The sequence below is a fragment of the Odocoileus virginianus genome, chromosome 18 (assembly GCF_023699985.2).
Source record: "Odocoileus virginianus isolate 20LAN1187 ecotype Illinois chromosome 18, Ovbor_1.2, whole genome shotgun sequence".
NCBI lineage: Eukaryota > Metazoa > Chordata > Mammalia > Artiodactyla > Cervidae > Odocoileus > Odocoileus virginianus.
In genome coordinates, this window is record NC_069691.1 from 48404611 (window position 1) to 48424688 (window position 20078).

At 38.9% G+C, this 20078-nt stretch overlaps 1 protein-coding gene across 1 annotated transcript; it reads right to left on the reverse strand.

Moving 5' to 3' along the window:
* Positions 1-1059: 1059 nt before the first annotated feature.
* LOC139039526 (short coiled-coil protein) lies at positions 1060-2438 on the reverse strand. Its single transcript, XM_070480670.1, has one exon. It carries the CDS (start codon positions 2318-2320, stop codon positions 2072-2074), a length of 249 nt encoding a protein of 82 aa, XP_070336771.1. The 5' UTR covers positions 2321-2438; the 3' UTR covers positions 1060-2071.
* Between the last annotated feature and the right edge of the window lie 17640 nt (positions 2439-20078).

A 20078-nucleotide genomic window follows, 5' to 3' on the forward strand; every position in this document is an offset into this window, starting at 1 on the left:
TTGCAGTCTAAGGGACTCTAGAGTCTTCTCCAACACCACAGTTCAAAAGTATCAATTCTTTGGTGCTCTACTTTCTTTAGGGTCCAACTCTCACATCCATACATGACTGCAGGAAAAACCATAGCTTTGACTAGACAGAACTTCGTTGGCAAAGTAATGTCTCTGCTATATAATAAGCTGTCTCAGTTGGTCATAGCTTTTCTTCCAAGGAACAAGCGTCTTTTTCATTTCATGGCTGCAATCACTATCTGCAGTGATGTTGGAGCCCAAGAATATAAAATCTGTCACTGCTTCCATTGTTTCCCCATCTATTTGCCATGAAGTGATGTGACTGGATGCCATGATCTTCGTTTTCTGAATGTTGAGTTTTAAGCCAGCTTTTTCACTCTCCTCTTTCACTTTCATCAAGAGGCTCTTTAGTTCTTATTTTTTTCTGCCATAATTGTGTTGTCATCTGCATATCTGAGATTATTGATATTTCTCCTGGCAATCTTGATTCCAGCTTGTGCTTCATCCAGCCCAGAGTACATGATGTACTCTGAATATAAGCTAAATAAGCAGGGTGACAGTATACAGCCTTGATGTACTTCTTTCCTGATTTGGAACCGGTCTGTTGTTCCACGTCCAGTTCTTTTTTTTTTTTTTTTTTGAAACAGCTTTTTATTAAACAGCAAAGCGTAACTGCAACACAATTTTAAATGTTTGAAAATTAGATCACAAAGAGATGCAAAATGTTTGCAGTATGACTATTATATATTCAAACAGCTAAAGTCATCAAATCTTACACCAACACAAACATAAGATTATTCCATGATTAGCCTAAATTTAATAACTATAAACTATATTAGTGAATTTCTTTTCCTATTTAAGATTTTAATTAACACTACTGATTTCCTTACCAAATGGAACCTACTCAACTAAATTTTAAAAAACTGTTACATGACTAAAATTCTGCAAACCAGTAGTTGGGTTTGCAGAGATGTCTGGGAGAAGTAGATAAAATACTGAGAAATCATCAATTAGTTTACATGTAAAACTCTCCCATCTTATTCATGACTCTGATACTAATCCACTCTTAATGGACTTTACAAAGTTGATCTGCTGGGTACTACAAATAAACCTGAGACCAAACTCTATTCTCTTCCAGGTGTGGTTTACATAAGGTTAGCCAAACTTAATCCATTTTTAAAAATATTGCTTCCAAAATCCAATCTGTGCCGGAGAGAACATAAATCTGGAGTAGAAACATTTGCAGTTGGTTACATGTACTTACCAAGTACTTTTCCCATCCTATTTCTATTTTTCCTCAAAAATTTCTATTTCAAACACACACACAACCAGAATTCATCTTTTCAGATACCAAGTGGGTTATTTTGTGCAAAGGAAGTTTTTAATAAAAAACCTTCCCCATACCATAATTCAAAGAAAAATCTCCATTTTTATAGCCTTCATTTTCAATTAATGAAAGAGAAAACTACTATCCTTACTACTAAACAATAAATAAGCCCTAACTGAGAAAGTATCTTATTTTGGTTAAGTTTCAACAGTTAAGAGTTCAGGCTACTCTCCTAGATGATCAGCTACTGAAATTACTTTTTACAAATGTGAAACCAATTTTTTTCCTTAGGGGAAGGAAAAACAGCAAGAAAGCAAATGGAAAAGAGGCACACGATGATAGACAGGGTACATAAAGCTGTGCATTCAGTACATGATTTTGGTCACTTTTTCACAACACAGTAGTTATTTGCTTGTATCTCTATGCCTAAATATAAGACAATGCTAACCCTATAGATCAAAACAAATTTGATAAAAACATTCATTTTCAAGTTTCATAAATATATGCATTTCTAATTATAAAGTCTCTATATTTGCACATTTTCATAGACTAACATAATACACAAACTCATGGAAGTCTTCTGTTATGCTCTTAATTTTTCCTAGATCTGACATTATCTTCATAAATACTCAGTGAAGCCACAAACAAAAGTACTATAACTTTTGGGATCTATCCAAGTTTTAAAGGAAAAAAAGATCAGCAGCAATTCCGTAAGACATAAGAGATATCAATCCCTTATTTTCTTTTGCTTTTTGTGTCAGTTGTTTGAAAAACACTAGAAGCTGACATGAGATTTTCTATATATTGTCCGAGAACTTGGTTTTCTGATTTTAGCTTCAGATTTTCTTCCTTAACTGCATCTACTCTTGCAGACAGATCTTCAAGTGTGTGTTGAAGTTCCAACACTTGATTAATAAGTCGTGTTTTTTCCTCCAGTTCCACCTGATTTTCAGCATCTACTGCATCCATGTCAGCATTCATCATCTTCGGTAACAAACTTTCTGTGCCTTGGATACAAAATTCTTGATGAATGCTCTGCCTTCTGAGGCGCCGGCAGGGGGAGGGTTCAGTAGGAGGCCTCAGGCCTGGACACTTGGACCAACTGGCACCGGCAGCCCGGCCCTCTCCGCCCACAGAGTGTGCGCCGAGACAGGAGTCCCGCCCCTCCCACTTCCAGTTCTAACTGTTGTTTCTTGACCTGCATACAGATTTCTCAGAGGCAGGTAAGTTGGCCTGGTATTCCCATCTGTTTAAGAATTTTCCACAGTTTGTTGTGATCCACACAGTCAAAGTCTTTAGCATGGTCAACAAAGCAGAAGTAGATGTTTTTCTGGAATTATCTTGCTTTTTCTGTGATCCTACAGATGTTGGCAATTTGATCTCTAGTTCCTCTGCTTTTTCTAAATCCAGCTTGAACATCCAGAAGTTATCAGTTCACGTCCTGTTGAAGCCTCGCTTGGAGAATTTTTAGCATTACTATGCTAATGTGTGAGATGAGTGCATTTGTGCGGTAGTTTGAATGTTCTTTGGTGTTGTCTTTCTTTGGGATTGAAATGAAGACTGACTTTTCCAGTCCTGTGGCCACTGCTGAGTTTTCCAAATTTGCTGGCATATTGAGTGCAGCACTTCCACAGCATCATCTTTTAGGATGTGAAATAGGTCAGCTGGAATTCCATCACCTTCACTAGGTTTGTTCATAGTGATGATTCCTAAGGCCCACTTGACTTCACGTTTCAGGATATCTGACTGTAGGTGGATGATCACACCATCGTGGTTATCTGGGTAGTGAAGATCTTTTCTGTATAGTTCTTCTTGCCACCTCTTCTTAATATCTTCTGCTTTTGTTAGGTCTATACGGCTTCTGTCCTTTACTGTGCCCATCTTTGCATGAAATATTCCCTTGGTATCTCTAATTTTCTTGAAGAGATCTCTAGTCTTTTCTATTCTATTCCTTTCCTCTACTTCTTTCCATTGGTCACTAGGGAAGGCTTTCTTATCTCTCCTTGCTGTTCTTTGGAACTCTGCATGCAGATAGATGGGTGTATCTTTCCTTTTCTCCTTTGCCTTTCACTTCTCTTTTCTCAGCTATTTGTAAGGCATCCTCAGACAACCATTTTGCCTTATTGCATTTCTTTTTCTTGGAGATAGTTTTGATCATAGCCTCCTGTACCATGTTGCTATGACCAGTGCGTTCTCTTGGCAAAACTCTGTTAGTTTTGCCCTGCTTCATTTTGTACTCCAAGGCCAAACTTGTCTGTTACTCCAGGTATCTCTTGAGTTCCTACATTTGCATTGCAGTCCCCTATGATGAAAAGGACATCTTTTTTTGTTGTTAGTTCCAGAAGGTCTTGTAGGTCTTCATAAAACCATTCAACTTCAACTTCTTCGGCATTAGTGGTTGAGGCTTAGACTTGAACTGCTGTGATATTGAATAGTTTGCCTTAGAAACAAAGAGAGATCATTCTGTTGTTTTTGAAATTGCACCCAAGTACTGAATTTCAGACTTCTGTTGACTATGAAGACAACTCTATTTCTTCCAAGGTATTCTTGCCTACAGTAGTAGATATAATGGTCATCCAAATTAAATTCACCCCCTCTGGTCCATTTTAGTTGATTGACTCCTAAAATGTCAACATCCACTCTTGCCATCTCCTGTTTGACCACTTCCAATTTGCCTTGATTCATGAACCTGACATCCCAGGTTCCTATGCAATATTTTTCTTTACAGCATTGGACTTTACTTTCATCACCAGTCATATCCACAGCTGGATGTTGTTTTTGCTTTGGCTTGGCCTCTTCATTCTTTCTGGATCTATTTCTCCACTCTTCTCCAGTAGCATATTGGGCACCTACCAACCTGGGGAGTTCATCTTTCAGTATCCTATCATTTTGCCTTTCCATACTGTTCATGGCGTTCTCAAGGCAAGAATCCTGAAGTGGTTTACCATTCCCTTCTCCAGTGGACCAGGTTTTGTCAGAATTCTCCACCATGACCCGTCTGTCTTCGTTGGCCCTACATGGTGTGGTTCATAGTTTCACTGAGTTAGGCAAGGCTGTGATCCATGTGATCAGTTTGGTTGTTTTCTATGATTGTGGTTCTCATTCTGTCTGCCCTCTAATGGATAAGGATAAGAGGCTTGTTGAAACTTCCTGATGGAAAGGACTGGTTGTGGGGGAATCTGGGTCTTGCTCTGATGGGTGGAGTCTTGCTCAGTAAATCTTTAATCCAATTTTCTGCTGATGGGAAGGGCTTTCCTGGTGACTCAGTTGCTAAAGAATCTGCCTGCAATGCAGGAGACCCAGGTTCAATCCCTGGGCTGGGTTAATCCCCTGGAGAAGGAAATAGCAACCCCCTCCAGTGTCCTTGCCTGGAGAATTCCATGTCCTTGCCAGAGGAGTGGGTGGGCTATATATATAGTCCATGGGGTCGCAAAGAATCGGACACAACTGAGCAACTTTCACTTTCACTTTCTGTTGATGGCTGGGGCTGTGTTCCCTCCCTGTTCTTTGACCTGAGGCCAAACTATGGTAAGGGTGATGCCCCATGACTCCCAGAACAGTTATATTCAGTGCCCCATGCCTTCACTGGATACTCACAGGAAAGTTTGGCTCAGTTTGTTGTGGGCCTTAGAACTTTTGCAACAGTGTGAGAACTTCTTTGGTATAATTGTTATCCAGTTTGTGAGTTGTCTGCTTGATGGCTCTATGGTGGGGCTAATGCTGACCTCTTCCAAGAGGATTTATGCCACACACAGCACCTCCTAGGTCTGCTGCAGCCAGAGCCCCTGTCCCTGAGGCAGGTCACTGCTGACCTGTGCCTCAGCAAGAAACACTCAAACTCAAAGGCAGGTCTGGCTCAGTCTCTTGTAGGGTCTCTGGGTCCTGGCATGCACAAATGTTTTGTTTGAGCCCTCCAAGCATCTCTGGAGGGCATGGGATTTGATTCTAAATGTGATTTTACCCCTCCTACTGTCTTGGTGGGGCTTCTCCTTTGCCCTTGGATGCAGGTTATCATTTTCTGGTGGAATCCAACATTCTGTCGATGGTTGTTCAGCAGTGAGTTGCAATTTTGGAATTCTCGCAGGAAAGGATTCACACAGTCCTTCTACTCCACTATCTTTTCACAAGTCTACCCTGCCCCTTGTTTTGTTTAGTTGGTTCAATTATTTTGTTGTATGTTTGTTCTTTTATACCACACATATGAGTGAAATCATATAGTATTTGTCTTTCTCACTCAACTTATTTCACTTAGTGTAATATCCTTAAGATCCATGTGGAAATGGAAAGATTTCCTCTTTTATGGCTGAATAGTATTCCACGATGTCTGTGTATGTGTGTGTCCACATAAAGCTTAAAGTGACACCGTCCCTTCATTCCTAGAGCTTGCACAGTTCAGGAGAGAGGCATGCACACCACAACACACCAGTAGTGTGTAAGTATGACGACCGAGGTATTGTCAGGGGCTGTGGGATTACCAAAGTGGAAATCTTATCTTGCCTGGAGAAGCCACAGAACATTTTGTGAAGCAGGTGCATTTTAGCTGAGTAACAAGCAACTACAAGGAACACCCTGTGCAGTTGCCCGAAAAACCCTTGCAAAGGTGTGGAAGAGAATAAAGCATGCCGTATTTTGAAAACATAAATGTTTCAGTGGTGCTAGAGTATGAAAGGGAAAAGTTAACAACATACCATTATATTAACTGTATTTAGGAATCACTGAAATATTTTTATTGATTTTTTCACTATCAATTAAATTAATTCACATTCATCAATAAATGTTTTTAAATGGAAGAAACATAAAAAAGAAAATTAAGCCTACTTTATAACCTATCGCTAAATAATCATGTGACTTATATATTTTATACCATAGCTCTGCTTCTAATAGCCTTTCCAGGCTACTGATCAGAGAAAGGGGGATGATAAATACTGCCCCCAATTCTCCTGAAATCAATCATATATCCCACACTTCTCACCAGAATCTTCTCCACTTATTTTCCACATCAATCATTTCTTCTCTCAGTTTTGGTTCCTTTGGGTTGATTCAATTTCCCTACACTCTGCAGACATTTCTTGAATCTTGTGGTATGAAGTTGTCATTTTCTTATCTTGGTACACTAATAAACATAGTTTTTTTTTTTTCTTTTCCTGTTATGAATATTTCCTCCTCTTGTTTTTCTTGTAACAGATTGATCAGTAGCTGAGAATGATTTTTAGAAGTTTGCTCACAGAAGCAGCTGTGCTGGGAATCCAGAGCATACTGTCTGGTTTCCGTTCATAATAAGCACATAAAAGTGGCACTACTGGGCTAACAAGTGCTGTGTAAAGTTGTCTGGTTCACAAGGCAAACTGCTTTCTGGAGAAAAAGCAATATTCAGTTCCATAGGTACTGGATGAATGCTATTATCTGGTGTTCCTACTAACTCTATGTGTCATCTTTAATCTTTGCAAACAGTTGAAGAATTTCAAAGAGTGATGCTATCAGGACTGCCCTTTATTCCTATCGCTTTTCCTGCAGTGTCAGGGACAGATAGGAGGTGCCGGGGTGTGGTGCCGTTGTAGTCAGGAAGACAAGGAGGTTAGTGAAATAATCTAGAAGAGAAATTAACCAAGGAAGTGACAAGAAGAAAATGAGATAAGGAAACAGATTTGAGAGATAATAAAAAAGTACAAGCATTGTAACCAAGAACATGTTGCTAAGGGAGAGATGAAAATTCATTTTGAAAATGGCCATTGTCTGTAAGACATGAGACACACTTGGGTGCATGTAAATCTCACAACAAATTTAGGAAATCAGTTTTATTATTATGATAGTTTGGGTTTGTAAAATAGGTTAAAGTACGCATTTAGGAAGTTGCTTTGTAAGGATCCCATTGGTGACTAACCCACACTCATGTGGATGCTATCTCCCCACACCACACTGGATCACACTGGCTTCTGAAATGAGGCCTTCTTTGCTAATGTGAGTGCCTGGGTATTGAAATTTCTACCTCCAACTCCACTCCCTTTGGAAGTGCCTACCTTTCCTTGGATTTCAGGTCAGTTTGTCACCCTGCTATCTCAGTTTTACAATGCAGCTCAAAGAGCATTTACCAATTGTAAATTTGTAAATCTCTTGTTGTCTAGGGTAGAAGTCACGCTCTTTCCAAGGCTTTCCCAAAGCCTCAGCAGGCAAGAACTTCCTTGCCAACGCAGGAGACACAGGAAGCACAGGTTCGATCCCTTGGAGAAGGAAATGGCAAACCACTCCAGTATTCTTGCCTTGAAAATCCCATGGACAGAGGAGCGTGGTGGGCTACAGTCCATGGGGTCGCAAAGAGTCAGACACAACTGAGTGACTAAGCACAAGCATGATGCTCTTTCTACATCATAAGCAAAAGCTACTGTCTCTCCATTGATTTTTTAGGCTCTGTGACTCTTCAAGGGCCTAGGTCTATGTTCACCCTCCTTATTATTTATATTTCCTTTTGTATTTCCCACAACTGTACCCACACAAGATGCCTTCTGGGAGAGTTCCTTGAACTAATTTTCCCGATCATGAATTCTTATGAATGCAAGTCCACCCCTCTACCCCAGTTTCCGCTCTTTCCTAAAGATTCCTCAATTTTCTACTCTATTTCTTTTTGTTGTTGTTGTTCTGTTTTGCAGTCTTCTTTAATTGTAATCTCATTGGTGGAGAATGGCAGATGTGAGAAGGAAGGGTAGGACCTGCCTGGGGTCCCACTGACCTGCCTGCAGGTTCCGTGGTTCAGCAGGCTCTGGCTTTCCTGGCTTGTGAGCAGTAAGACAGGCAGCCACCTGTCTCCAGAGTGACAGCAGGAAATAAAAGACCTGGCATAGCCTTCTTATCCTGTTAGCCCCTGTGCCAGGCTCTCTGCTGTCCTAGGTTTAAACTTCACACACACACTGGGAAGGTAATCACCTTCCCACATGAATACTCTTTGATTTTATGTTTCCTTTTCTGATCAGCCCACCACCTTCTCACTTTTGTGACATTTCAAGAGCTCAGGAAAAAGAGATGTTTGCTCTTGTTTATAGATCATCTGATACTTTTAAATAACGTGAAAAAAGGCACTTTTATTAAATGTCAAAAAATCTTCCACAATATGGTTTTTACATTAATATATATGTTGGCTCACTTTAGCACCCAAATGCCAGAGGAAAATAGGTCAGAAATGTAGATTTAAAATCCAGTCCCAACAATAAATAAGTGATTTTGATAAAGCAACAGAAAAATTCTGGGAGTCTACCCAGGAAAACAATTTCTATCACATAGTGTGTACCAAAAGACCAGAGCATCAAGCAAAATACCTAGGCATATGCATCTTTGCCTAGGTTATAAGGCTAGTAATGAACAAAAAAAAATTTTGATAGTGATCTGGAATTTTGATGTTGATTAAATTTGGTAATGAGTGAATACCAGTATATTCTGAGGAACCAACCTGACACTTTCTACTACATTAATATTTTACTTTATTTTATTCTTCTCAAGTTTTTCAATATAACTAGCAAGTCAGACATTTGACTTGCCCTTTGTTTAAAAAAAGCTTGTTTCATATATGAGAATATGTAAAATCAAACCCATATAAGTCAATGTTCCTTTTATTGACAATTTATCTGGAGTCAAATCAGCTCTATCCAAAGTAGCAGCAGGCACACATGCTTAGTCATGTCTGACTCTTTGTGACCCCATGGACTGTAGCCCACCAGGCTCCTCTGTCCATGGCATTTTCCAGGCAAGAATATTGGAGTGTGTTGCCATTTCTTCCTCCAGGAGATTTTTGCAAGTGAATTCTTTGTTACTGAGCCACCTGGGAAGCCAAGAAGTAGCAGCAAGAAAACATATTCCCATGCATCCAAGACTCAAAGTGGCAGCTGGCCTTAAGCTCTATCCTTTGGGAAATATTAATTTCCTACAAAATGTGAAAACTCACTGCAGTTCATTATATTCCTAGAGAAATGAAAATATTCCATTAGAAGACTTTCAAAAATAAATTGAAATGTATATACTTTTAGGGAAAATAAAATGTTTTTGAGTTTAGGTTTAAGTGGAAAGGATGAAACTGAGATCATTCCCCCAACCATGTTTCACAAATACCGCATCCCTCAAGTTCACTGAAGACAGGGGAACCCAAGTCGTTCATTCAATGTTCAGTCAACCAGGAAGACTCCAAAATTAGAAAACTTGATTAAAAAACAAATTCCAGTTGCCTTACAAGTTGCTTAGTTCCAAGTGCATTAAAATTTAAATCTTGACTATTTATACTAATAAATAAGTTGCCAGGTAACAAATGATAGAAAATCAGTTACATCACAATGGATTTGATCCTTTCAAAGGGAAGCCTGAGATTCATGACCAGACCCCAACTGTGGTTTGACATGAGACCCCAACTCTTTATTTAAAATACTGTGAACTCAAGAACCAGAAGACAGTCTTATTAAGTCAATTTAAGCTATTTATTTATTTTTTTTGACAAAGGATCACCTCAAATTCTGATGCTTGATTTGTGGGATTGAATTTTTTAACCATTGCATTTTACTCATACCAGAGTCTGTAGACATACAAAAGCAGTCTCTGATGTACAATAAATTAGGACCTGAGGCCCACATCTTCAGGCACTTTAGTGAATTATGAGACAGAAATACACTTCAAAGTTCATCTAGTTCTGTGCCCTTGGTTGTGTCTCAGTGATGACTGTTTTGATAAAGGGGGATCTATTACTCAGCTTTTTAACTCAAGTAAGTAATTTAAACAGAGTATCAACTTCATTTCAGAAACTTTCAAAATAACTTCAAAAATTATTTAAAACTTAATCAACAAAAACCAGGCTATTGAAGGTAAACATGCTATAATTTTATTTCTGCATTTAATTATTGGACAAAACAAAAGCCTTTAGAGAATGGAAAATAATATTCCTATATTAAAAATTAATTTAAGAAATGAAGGGTATATAGTGTTAAAATATTTAAAATATCTATATTTTAAATATTAAAATAATCACAATTGAAAACATAATATATATATTTCTAAATTACACTATATCACAGCACTGTTTATAATAGCCAGGACATGGAAGCAACCTAGATGCCCATTAGCAGATGAGTGGATAAGAAAGCTGTGGTACATATACACAGTGGAATATTACTCAGCCATTAAAAAGAATACATTTGAATCAGTTCTAATGAGATGGATAAAACTGGAGCCCATTATACAGAGTGAAGTAAGCCAGAAAGATAAATACCAATACAGTATACTAATGCATATATATGGAATTTAGAAAGATGGTAACGATAACCCTATATGCAAGACAGAAAAAGAGACACAGATGTATATAACAGACTTTTGGACTCCATGGGAGAAGGCGAGGGTGGGATGATCTGAGAGAACAGCATCGAAACATGTATATTATCAAGTGTGAAAGAGATCACCAGTCCAGGTTGGATGCATGAGACAAGTGCTCAGGGCTGGTACACTGGGATGACCCAGAGGGATGGGATGGGGAGGGAGATGGGAGGGGGGGTTCAGGATGGGGAACACATGTAAATTCATGGCTGATTCATGTCAATGTATGGCAAAAACCACTACAATATTGTAAAGTAATTATCCTCCAACTAATAAAAATAATTGGAAAAAAATAAATTACACTATATAAAAAGTATTAAAAACTGGAGTATAAGTGTAAAGGTATTTGTTGTCATTAAGTCACTCAGTCGTGCCCAATTCTATGCCATCCCATTGACTGAAGCATGCCAGGTTTCCTTGTACTTCACTGTCTCACAGAGTTTGCTCAAACTCATGTCCATTGAGTCAGTGATGCCATCCAACCATCTCATCCTCTTCTCCTCCTCTGTCATCCCCTTCTCCTCCTGCCTTCAATCTTTCCCACCATCAGGGTCTTTTCCAATGAGTCAGATCTTCGCATCAGGTGGCCAAAATATTGGAGCTTCAGCTTCAGCACCAGTCCTTCCAAAGAATATTCAGGGTTGATTTCTTTTAGGATTGGCTGGTTTGATCTGTTTGCAGTCCAAGGGACTGTCAGGAGTCTTCTCCAACACCAGAGTTCAAAAGCACCAATTCTTCAGTGCTCAGCCTTCTTTATGGCCCAACTGTCACATCCTTACATGACTACTGGAAAAACCATAGCTTTGATTATACAGACCATTATCAGCAAAGTAAAGGTATACCTTTAACTAAAAATTGGACCAATGGGGTGTGGAGGGAGGTGGGAAGGGGGATCGGGATGGGGAATACATGTAAATCCATGGCTGATTCATGTCAATGTATGGCAAAAACCACTACAATATTGTAAAGTAATTAGCCTCCAACTAATAAAAATAAATAGAAAAAATAAAAAAATAAAATAAAAATTGGACCAAAATCAATATAGTGTGTTGTATCCTGTATCCTTCACTTAGATGACATTATGAACATTTCCGTGTTAAAAAGTCAGTTCACTTCAGTTCAGTCGCTCAGTCACGTCCGACTCTTTTCGATGCCATGGACTGCAGCACGCCAGGCCTCCCTGTCCATCACCAACTCCCAGAGTTTACTCAAATTCATGTCCATTGAGTCGGTGGTGCCATCCAACCATCTCATCTATCATCCCTTTCTCCTCCCACCTTCAATTTTTCCCAGCATCAGGATCTTTTCAAATGAATCAGTTCTTCACATCAGATGGCCAAAGTATTCGAGTTTCAGCTTCAACATCAGTCCTTCCAATGAATATTCAGGACTGATTTCCTTTTGGATGGACTGGTTGAATCTCCTTGCAGTCCAAGGGAATCCTCAAGAGTCTTCTCCAACACCACAGTTCAAAAGCATCAATTCTTTGGTGCTCAGCTTTATTTATAGTCCAACTCTCATCCATACATGACCACTGAAAAAACCATAGCCTTGACTAGACGGACCTTTGATGACAAAGTAATGTCTCTGCTTTTTAATATGCTGTCTAGGTTGGTCACAGCTTTTCTTCCAAGGAGCAAGTGTCTTTTAATTTCATGGCTGCGGTCACCATCTGCAATGATTTTGCAACCCCCAAAAATAAAGTCTGTCACTGTTTCCCCATCTATTTACCATGAAGTGATGGGACCAGATGCCATGATCTTAGATTTCTGGGTGTTGAGCTTTAAGCCAACTTTTTCACTCTCTTCTTTCATTTTCATCAAGAGGCTCTTTAGTCCTTCCTCACTTTCTGCCCTAAGGATGGTGTCATCCACATATCTGAAGTTATTGATATTTCTCCCAGCAATCTTGATTCCAGCTTGTGCTTCTTCCAGCCCAGAGTTTCTCATGATGTACTCTGCATGTAAGTTAAATAAGCAGGGTGACAATATACAGCCTTGACATACTCCATTCCCGATTTGAAACCAGTCTGTTGTTCCATGTCCAGTTCTAACTGTTGCTTCCTGACCTTCATACAGCTTTCTCAGGAGGCGGGTCAAGTGGCCTGGTATTCCCATCTCTTGAAGAATTTTCCACAGTTTGTTGTGACCCACACAGTCAAAGGTTTTTGCATAGTCAATGGAGTAGAAGTAGATGTTTTTCTGGAACTCTCTTGCTTTTTTGATGATTCAATGGATTGTGGCAATTTGATCTCTAGTTCCTCTGTCTTTCCTAAATCCAGCTTAAACATCTGGAAGTTAACGGTTCACGTACTGTTGAAGCCTGGCTTAGAAAATTTTGAGCATTACTTTGTTAGCGTGTGAGATTTGTGCAGTAGTTTGAGGATTCTTTGGCATTGTGTTTTTTGGGGATTGGAATGAAAACTGACATTTTCCAGTCTTGTAGCCACTGCTGAGTTTTCCAAATTTGCTGACATATTGAGTGCAGCACTTTCACAGCATCATCTTTTAGGATTTGAAATAGCTCAACTGGAATCCCATCACCTCCACTAGCTTTGTTCATAGTGATGCTTCCTAAGGCCCACTTGACTTCGCATTCCAGGATGTCTGGCTCTAGGTGAGTGACCACACCATGATGGTTATCTAGGTCATGAAGATCTTTTTTGTACAGTTCTTCTGTGTATTCTTGCCACCTCTTCTTAATATCTTCTGCTTCTGTTAGGTCCATAGCATTTCTGTCCTTTATTGAGCCCATCTTTGCATGAAGTGTTCCATTGGTATCTCTAATTTTCCTAAAGAGATCTCTAGTCTTTCCCATTCTATTGTTTTCCTCTTTTTCTTTGCCTTGATCACTGAAGAAAGTTTTCTTATCTCTCCTTTTTATTCTTTGGAACTCTGCATTCAGATAGGTATATCTTTCCTTTTCTCCTTTGCCTTTCACTTCTCTTCTTTTCACAGCTATTTGTAAAGCCTCCTCAATCATTTTGCCTTTTTGCATTTCTTTCTCTTGGGGATGGTCTTGATCACTGCCTCCTGTACAATGTCATGAACCTCCATCTATAGTTCTTCAGGAACTGTGAAAAACTATTAAAAAAATATTCACTTACAATACCCTCTATGGCTCTAAGTAGACCATTTAATATATATCCCATAGTTTATTTAACTAGATTCTTTATTATTGGTGTTTTAGAGATTTTTCATGCTTATTTAGTGTAACAATTTCTTGTGTTGTACATTTTATACTTAAATCGTCAGCTATAACCTTATATTTTTAAGGTTAAAATTTTTAAGGTTAAATAAAAATTTAAGGTTATTTAGAATGATTTTGAAATAAAGGAATTGATAGGGCAAAGTATATTTTTGACCATTTGATATCTAATTTTGCCTAAGCACAGGTAATAGAAATTATTCCAACTTCACTTACCAAATTCTATGATAATCTACCAGAGAAAAAATTTCTGAGAATTGTGGAAAGTTTGACATCAGTTTGACAGAGCAAATAATTAGAAATAGCATTCTAGTTTTTATTTGGAGAGTTTTGATTTATTTCACTCCTACCAGGTAGAGAAAAGCCACTTTAGGACACACTATTTTTTTCTTCCTCTAAATTTGCTCCTTTTTTTGTAAACAAATTACCTCTTAATGAAAGACAACCAAGAAGAATGAAACCCAATTTTTTAAAATTGTTTTTAAGCCCCTTAAATGTCAAATCTGTATCTGACAAGGGATTAAATGATATTAAAATTGAAAATATTTTCTTTGGAAGTGCATTTGACGTTATGAATCAATGCTTCATTAGCTCTTTCCTGTCTCTTTATCTTTACACACTCACCTTTCACCTATTGCTCCTCATAGGTTTTCACTGCAGTCAGAGAAGGCTGATTGATAAGTTGTGTCTTTAGTAAAGTTATGACATAACTTTAATTAAAGTTATGTCTTTAGTCTCATATACACAATTACAAATTAAGCCCTTTGCATTTGCTATTTGCTTCAGCATATTTTCATAAGCAGGGGAAAAGGAACTTATAGAAGTAAAGCTTTTAAAAATTAAACTGATTCACGGAACTAGAAGGTTTTAAAATTTTTTCTCTAAAAAGCCAAATAGCAACTATTTTGAACCTTAAAGTCCTCAAGATCTCTGATACAATTAGAAAATTTCACTGTAGCCATACCCAAGACATTAAAAAAAAAAAAAAGGTGAAGCTTTGTTCTAATAAAGTTTTATTAGCAAAAACTGGTGGTGGGCTGATTTGTTTAACCTATCTGCACTGAACTCTCCATTTCAAACTTTCCACAAACTTACTCACAGCAGTTTCCATTATTGGACCAATAATCATTTTCATTTTATTTTCTGAAATAGTTTCCACAGCTTAATCTATAGAAATAGGAAAGAAAATGTGGACAAGAAGAAAGTAACATTCAACTATCTTTTTCTTCTTTCTGATGACCCTCATAAGAGCTCTCTGTGCTTTTTACCCACCTTGTATCCGAGCTTATTTGTGTTTGTGTTGTTCTGTGCTGTGCTTAGTCGTTCAGTTGTGTCTGACTCTGTGACACCATGGACAGTCTCATGAGGAAAATCTTCACCAACTGCACATCCTGGTGGAATTTGTCATGTCTTGAGATCTTCAATGGTGGCCCCTGACTTTCCAATTGCAACCTCCAGACCATTCCAAACTCTCCAGATTGAACCAGTCTGGAGAGTCCTTGAGGATTCTGGTCCCACTGGGAGGATCTGTCCAGGTCCAGCATATTCCTGACCCTTTCTAGGCTCAACAAGGGTACTCTTCGCTACTCTGATGCAGCACTTTGTGTGTGGTAGAAATTACATCTCATGTTTTTCTAGATCTGCCAGAAATGTGTCAAGACCAATTTTGCACTAATGAGAGCCTACCGTATAGCACAGGGAGCTCCACTCTGTGCTCTGCGGTGATCTAAATGGGAAGGAAATCAAAAAAAGAGGGGATATATGTATATGTATAGTTGATTCATTTTGCTCTACAGCAGAAACTAACATAACATTGTAAACCAACTATACTCCGATAAAAAATAATTTAAAAAACAATTTTTCTCTCAGTACTGTAAGCTTCTCCAACACCACAGCTGAAGAATTTATGCTTTTGAACTGTGGTATAAGAGAAGACTCTTGAGAGTTCCTGGACTGCAAGGAGATCAAACCAGTCAATCCTAAGGGAAATCAGTCCTGAATATTTACTGGAAGGACTGATTCTGAGCTGAAGCTCCAATACTTTGACTACCTGATGAGAAGAACTGACTCATTGGAAAAGACCCTGATTCTGGGAAAGATTGAAGGCAGGAGGAGAAGGGGATGACAGAGGATGAGATGGTTGGATGGCATCACCCACTCGACGGACATGAGTTTGAGCAAGCTGCGGGAGTTGGTGATGGACAGGGAAACCTGGTGTGCCGCAGTCCATGTGGTCTCAGAGAGTCAAACATGACTGAGTGACTGAACTGACTAAGTGTAACCTATACTCTTCTGAAAGAGATGGGAATACCAGATCACCTGACTTGCCTCTTGAGAAACCTGTACACAGGTCAGGAAGCAACACTTAAAACTGGACATGGAACAATAGACTGGTTCCAAATAGGAAAAGGAGTACGTCAAGGCTGTATGTTGTCACCCTGCTTATTTAACTTATATGCAGAGTACATCATGAGAAATGCTGGGCTGGAAGAAGCACAAGCTGGAATCAAGATTGCTGGGAGAAATATCAATAACCTCAGATATGCAGATGACACCGCCCTTATGGCAGAGAGTGAAGAGGAACTAAAAAGCCTCTTGATGAAAGTGAAAGAGGAGAGTAAAAAAGTTGCCTTAAAGCTCAACATTCAGAAAACTAAGATCATGGCATCTGGTCCCATCACCTCATGGGAAATTGATGGGGAGACAGTGGAAACAGTGTCAGACTTTTTTTGGGAGGGGCTCCAAAATCACTGCAGATGGTGACTGCAGCCATGAAATTAAAAGATGCTTACTCCTTGGAAGGAAAGTTATGACCAACCTAGATAGCATATTAAAAAGCAAAGATATTACTTTGCCAACAAAGGTCCATCTGGTCAAGGCTATGGTTTTTCCAGTAGTCATATATGGATGTGAGATTTGGACTGTGAAGAAAGCTGAACACCAAAAAATATGCTTTTGAACTGTGGTGTTGGAGAAGACTCTTGAGAGTCCCTTGGACTGCAAGGAGATCCAACCAGTCCATCCTAAAGGAGATCAGTCCTGGGTGTTCATTGGAAGGACTGATGCTGAAGCTGAAGCTCCAGTACTTTGACCACCTCATGTGAAGAATTGACTCATTGGAAAATATCCTGATGCTGAGAGGGATTGGGGGCAGGAGGAGAAGGGGATGGCAGAGGATGAGATGGGTGGATGGCATCACCGACTCGATGGGCATGAGTCTGAGTAAACTCCAGGAGCTGGTGATGGACAGGGAGGCCTGGCTTGCTGCGATTCATGGGGTCACAGAGTCAGACACGACTTAGCGACTGAACTGAACCTATATAAGTATTTTATACCACAGACTTTTTCACTTTACCTAAAATAAGAAGTTTGCAAAGCTTTGCACCCTTTGGCTGTTTAATACAATGCTCAACACTGTTACTCAGAAAGTTGAAGACTAACCATGAAATGGGTAATAAATGGATGGCTAGGCTTCAAAATGTCGAATTTCAAACATCTTGTCAACAATTAAATCCAAACTAAGCTTATATTAAGGACATTATGAGCCAATATAAATTTCATAACTTAAATGTCCTACAGTGTTTGACAGATCATGGAAACAGTACGGCAATATAATTCTATTGTCATACTTAGCAAAATTTCCTAATATTTGATTTTACCCACATGTCAGAAAATCACATCTATTTCAGAATATAAAGATTTGAACATTTTCTTCAATTATGCTGGTGCCTTCAACCACTCACTTTCTAATGATTGTTTTGTGTAAGTATGAAGCATTTTGAGCATCTCCTACATTAACAAGTTAAAAAAAAAAAAAAACAACTTCTAACTGCACATTCTCTCTAGCTACCCCTCGGTTGAGAGGAGCACCTCTTCAATGAAGCAGTTGTAAAAGTTATCTATTTTAGGGACTTTCCTGGTGGTCTAGTGGTTAAGACTGCACTCTTCTGATGCCTGGGACATGAGTTCAATCTCTGATTCAGAGGGGGAAAGTCACTATTTTGATCCCCATTCCCTGGTATCCCACTGCAAGCCAGCCTCTTCCTACCAAAACCACTACTGTCAAGGTAACTGGTGAATTTCATTTTGACAGATCTGCTGGGGACTTTTCACCACTTATGGACCATCCTTTCTTGAAACAATTTCTTCCACTGAGTTCCATAATTCTAACCTCTGCTACTGGTGATTTTTTTAACTCCATGGTTGAAATCTCAAATCTTGGTGCCTGCTTCCTCTGTGAGGTTTCTGACCTGCGTGCATGCCTGTCTACTGGACAAAGCTACTTGGCTGGCTTGGGCGTTTTAAGCTCAGTACATACAAAACAGGGCTTCCCAGGTAGTGTAGTGCTAAAGAATATGTCTGCCAATGCAGGAGACATGGATTCCATCCCTTGGTCAGGAAGATTTCCTGGAGAAAGATATGGCAACCCACTCCAGTATTCTGGAAAATCCCATGGACAGAGGAGTCTAGTGGGTTGTAGTCCACAGGGTCACAATGAGTAGACACAACTGAGTGCACACGCACACACACACACACACACACACACCCAAAACCGAATTCCATCATCTTCACATCCCCTCCAGCAGCTTCTCCCATGCCAGAAATTCAGGGCCTCCTTTGACTCTTTTATGCCCTTTGTTCTTACATTTGGTCAAAAATTAAGCCTCATTTAATCTACTTTCTAATCATTTTTAGATTTTTCTCTTTTCCCAAAGGCCCCACCCCTGTCTGATTCCAAGTCACCCTAGCTACTGACTTGGGTTACTGAAACTGTCTTCTAACTTGCTTACCTCCATCCTTTCTCCCAGATCTTTCTCAACAAAGAAGCCCAAGAACTTGGTTGGGTTTCTGTGATCCTTTCAGTCCTCATATATAGCATTGCAGTGTCTTTTCTGACATTCTTAAGAGTTCATAGATGGATCAAAATACTCTTCCTAGTTAGTCTCTTTTTAGCCATTCACCTCACTCACCGAGTGCCATCCACCTTGAACCATATCACCAGCATCCACAGCATAATTCCTTTTACCATCTCTCCCCTCTTCCAAAAAAGTTCTTAGCTATCTTTACTTCCTTGTTAGCTTTGGTTCACCTCTTAAGTTTCAGCTTACATATCACTTACACTAGAAATTCTTTTCTGAACTAACCTGATCCCTCAGACTGGCAAGCTCTTCCTGCCTTGCACCTCCATAGCATTACTTTCTCTAAAACAGCAGATCATACTTTATGCTATTACCTGTTTGATTTTTTAAAAAATTTTCCTACTCACCTATAAGGTCCATGTATGCAGGAAGTATTTTTACCTTGTTCATGCTGTGTGAATAAAAGATAATGGATGGATAAATGGATATGGTCTCTGTCTTCATAAAACTAATAGTTCAACAGAAGAAACAGATATCAAGTGAAGAAACCAATACATTAAATAAACAATAAAACTTAACTGAAAAAATTTCTATCAATAATGAGTGCTTTGAAGCACAGAGTCTTGGAACCACTGACGTATTTAATCAGGGGAATGGTATGAAATGGTGTTATTGAAAAATTTCTAAATCATTCTTTCTACAATATTAAGAAAAAAAAAAAGAAATAACGGTGGAAATAAGATCACGAAGTAAAAGGTTGCATTACTGCAGTTGATAGCAATGGAGATAAGCATGTGCCTAACATTTCATCTTTAATTATTAAGAAAAAGGTGAGGTTAAAATAAGGTAAGGATATTGATCTTTAGCTTAAAGTAAAAGAAATGTGTAACTCCTGGGAAATCTTGGAATACCGGACAATGTTCATTTAAGAGTTAGTTCCATTCTAAGTTTCCTTATTCCTAGAGTTCAAAATTTTTGTCTTAAAACCAGAAACCAAGCTACAATTTATTTCTGCTTATTTCCCATTTTCTCTCACCTAGGACCACATTTTTGGTGCTTTTTATGATTCTGGTAAAGTCCCAAGGAAGGACTAAACCTCTCTAGTTGACCAAGTGGACTTCAAAGTCACAGTCGCCCAGTGACTGAGCATGATAATCCCCTGACAACATGTATTGCAATAGGCAAACAATTGTTTTCTGTGATACCCCTGTTAAACATGTTTACTTAAGAACTGGAAGGGAAAGAGACCTGAGAAAGTCTGTGATCATTAAAGCAAATACTTGGAAATAAAAGAGGAATGAACAGCAGAAAGAAGACAGAAAAGTGGTAAGTAAATA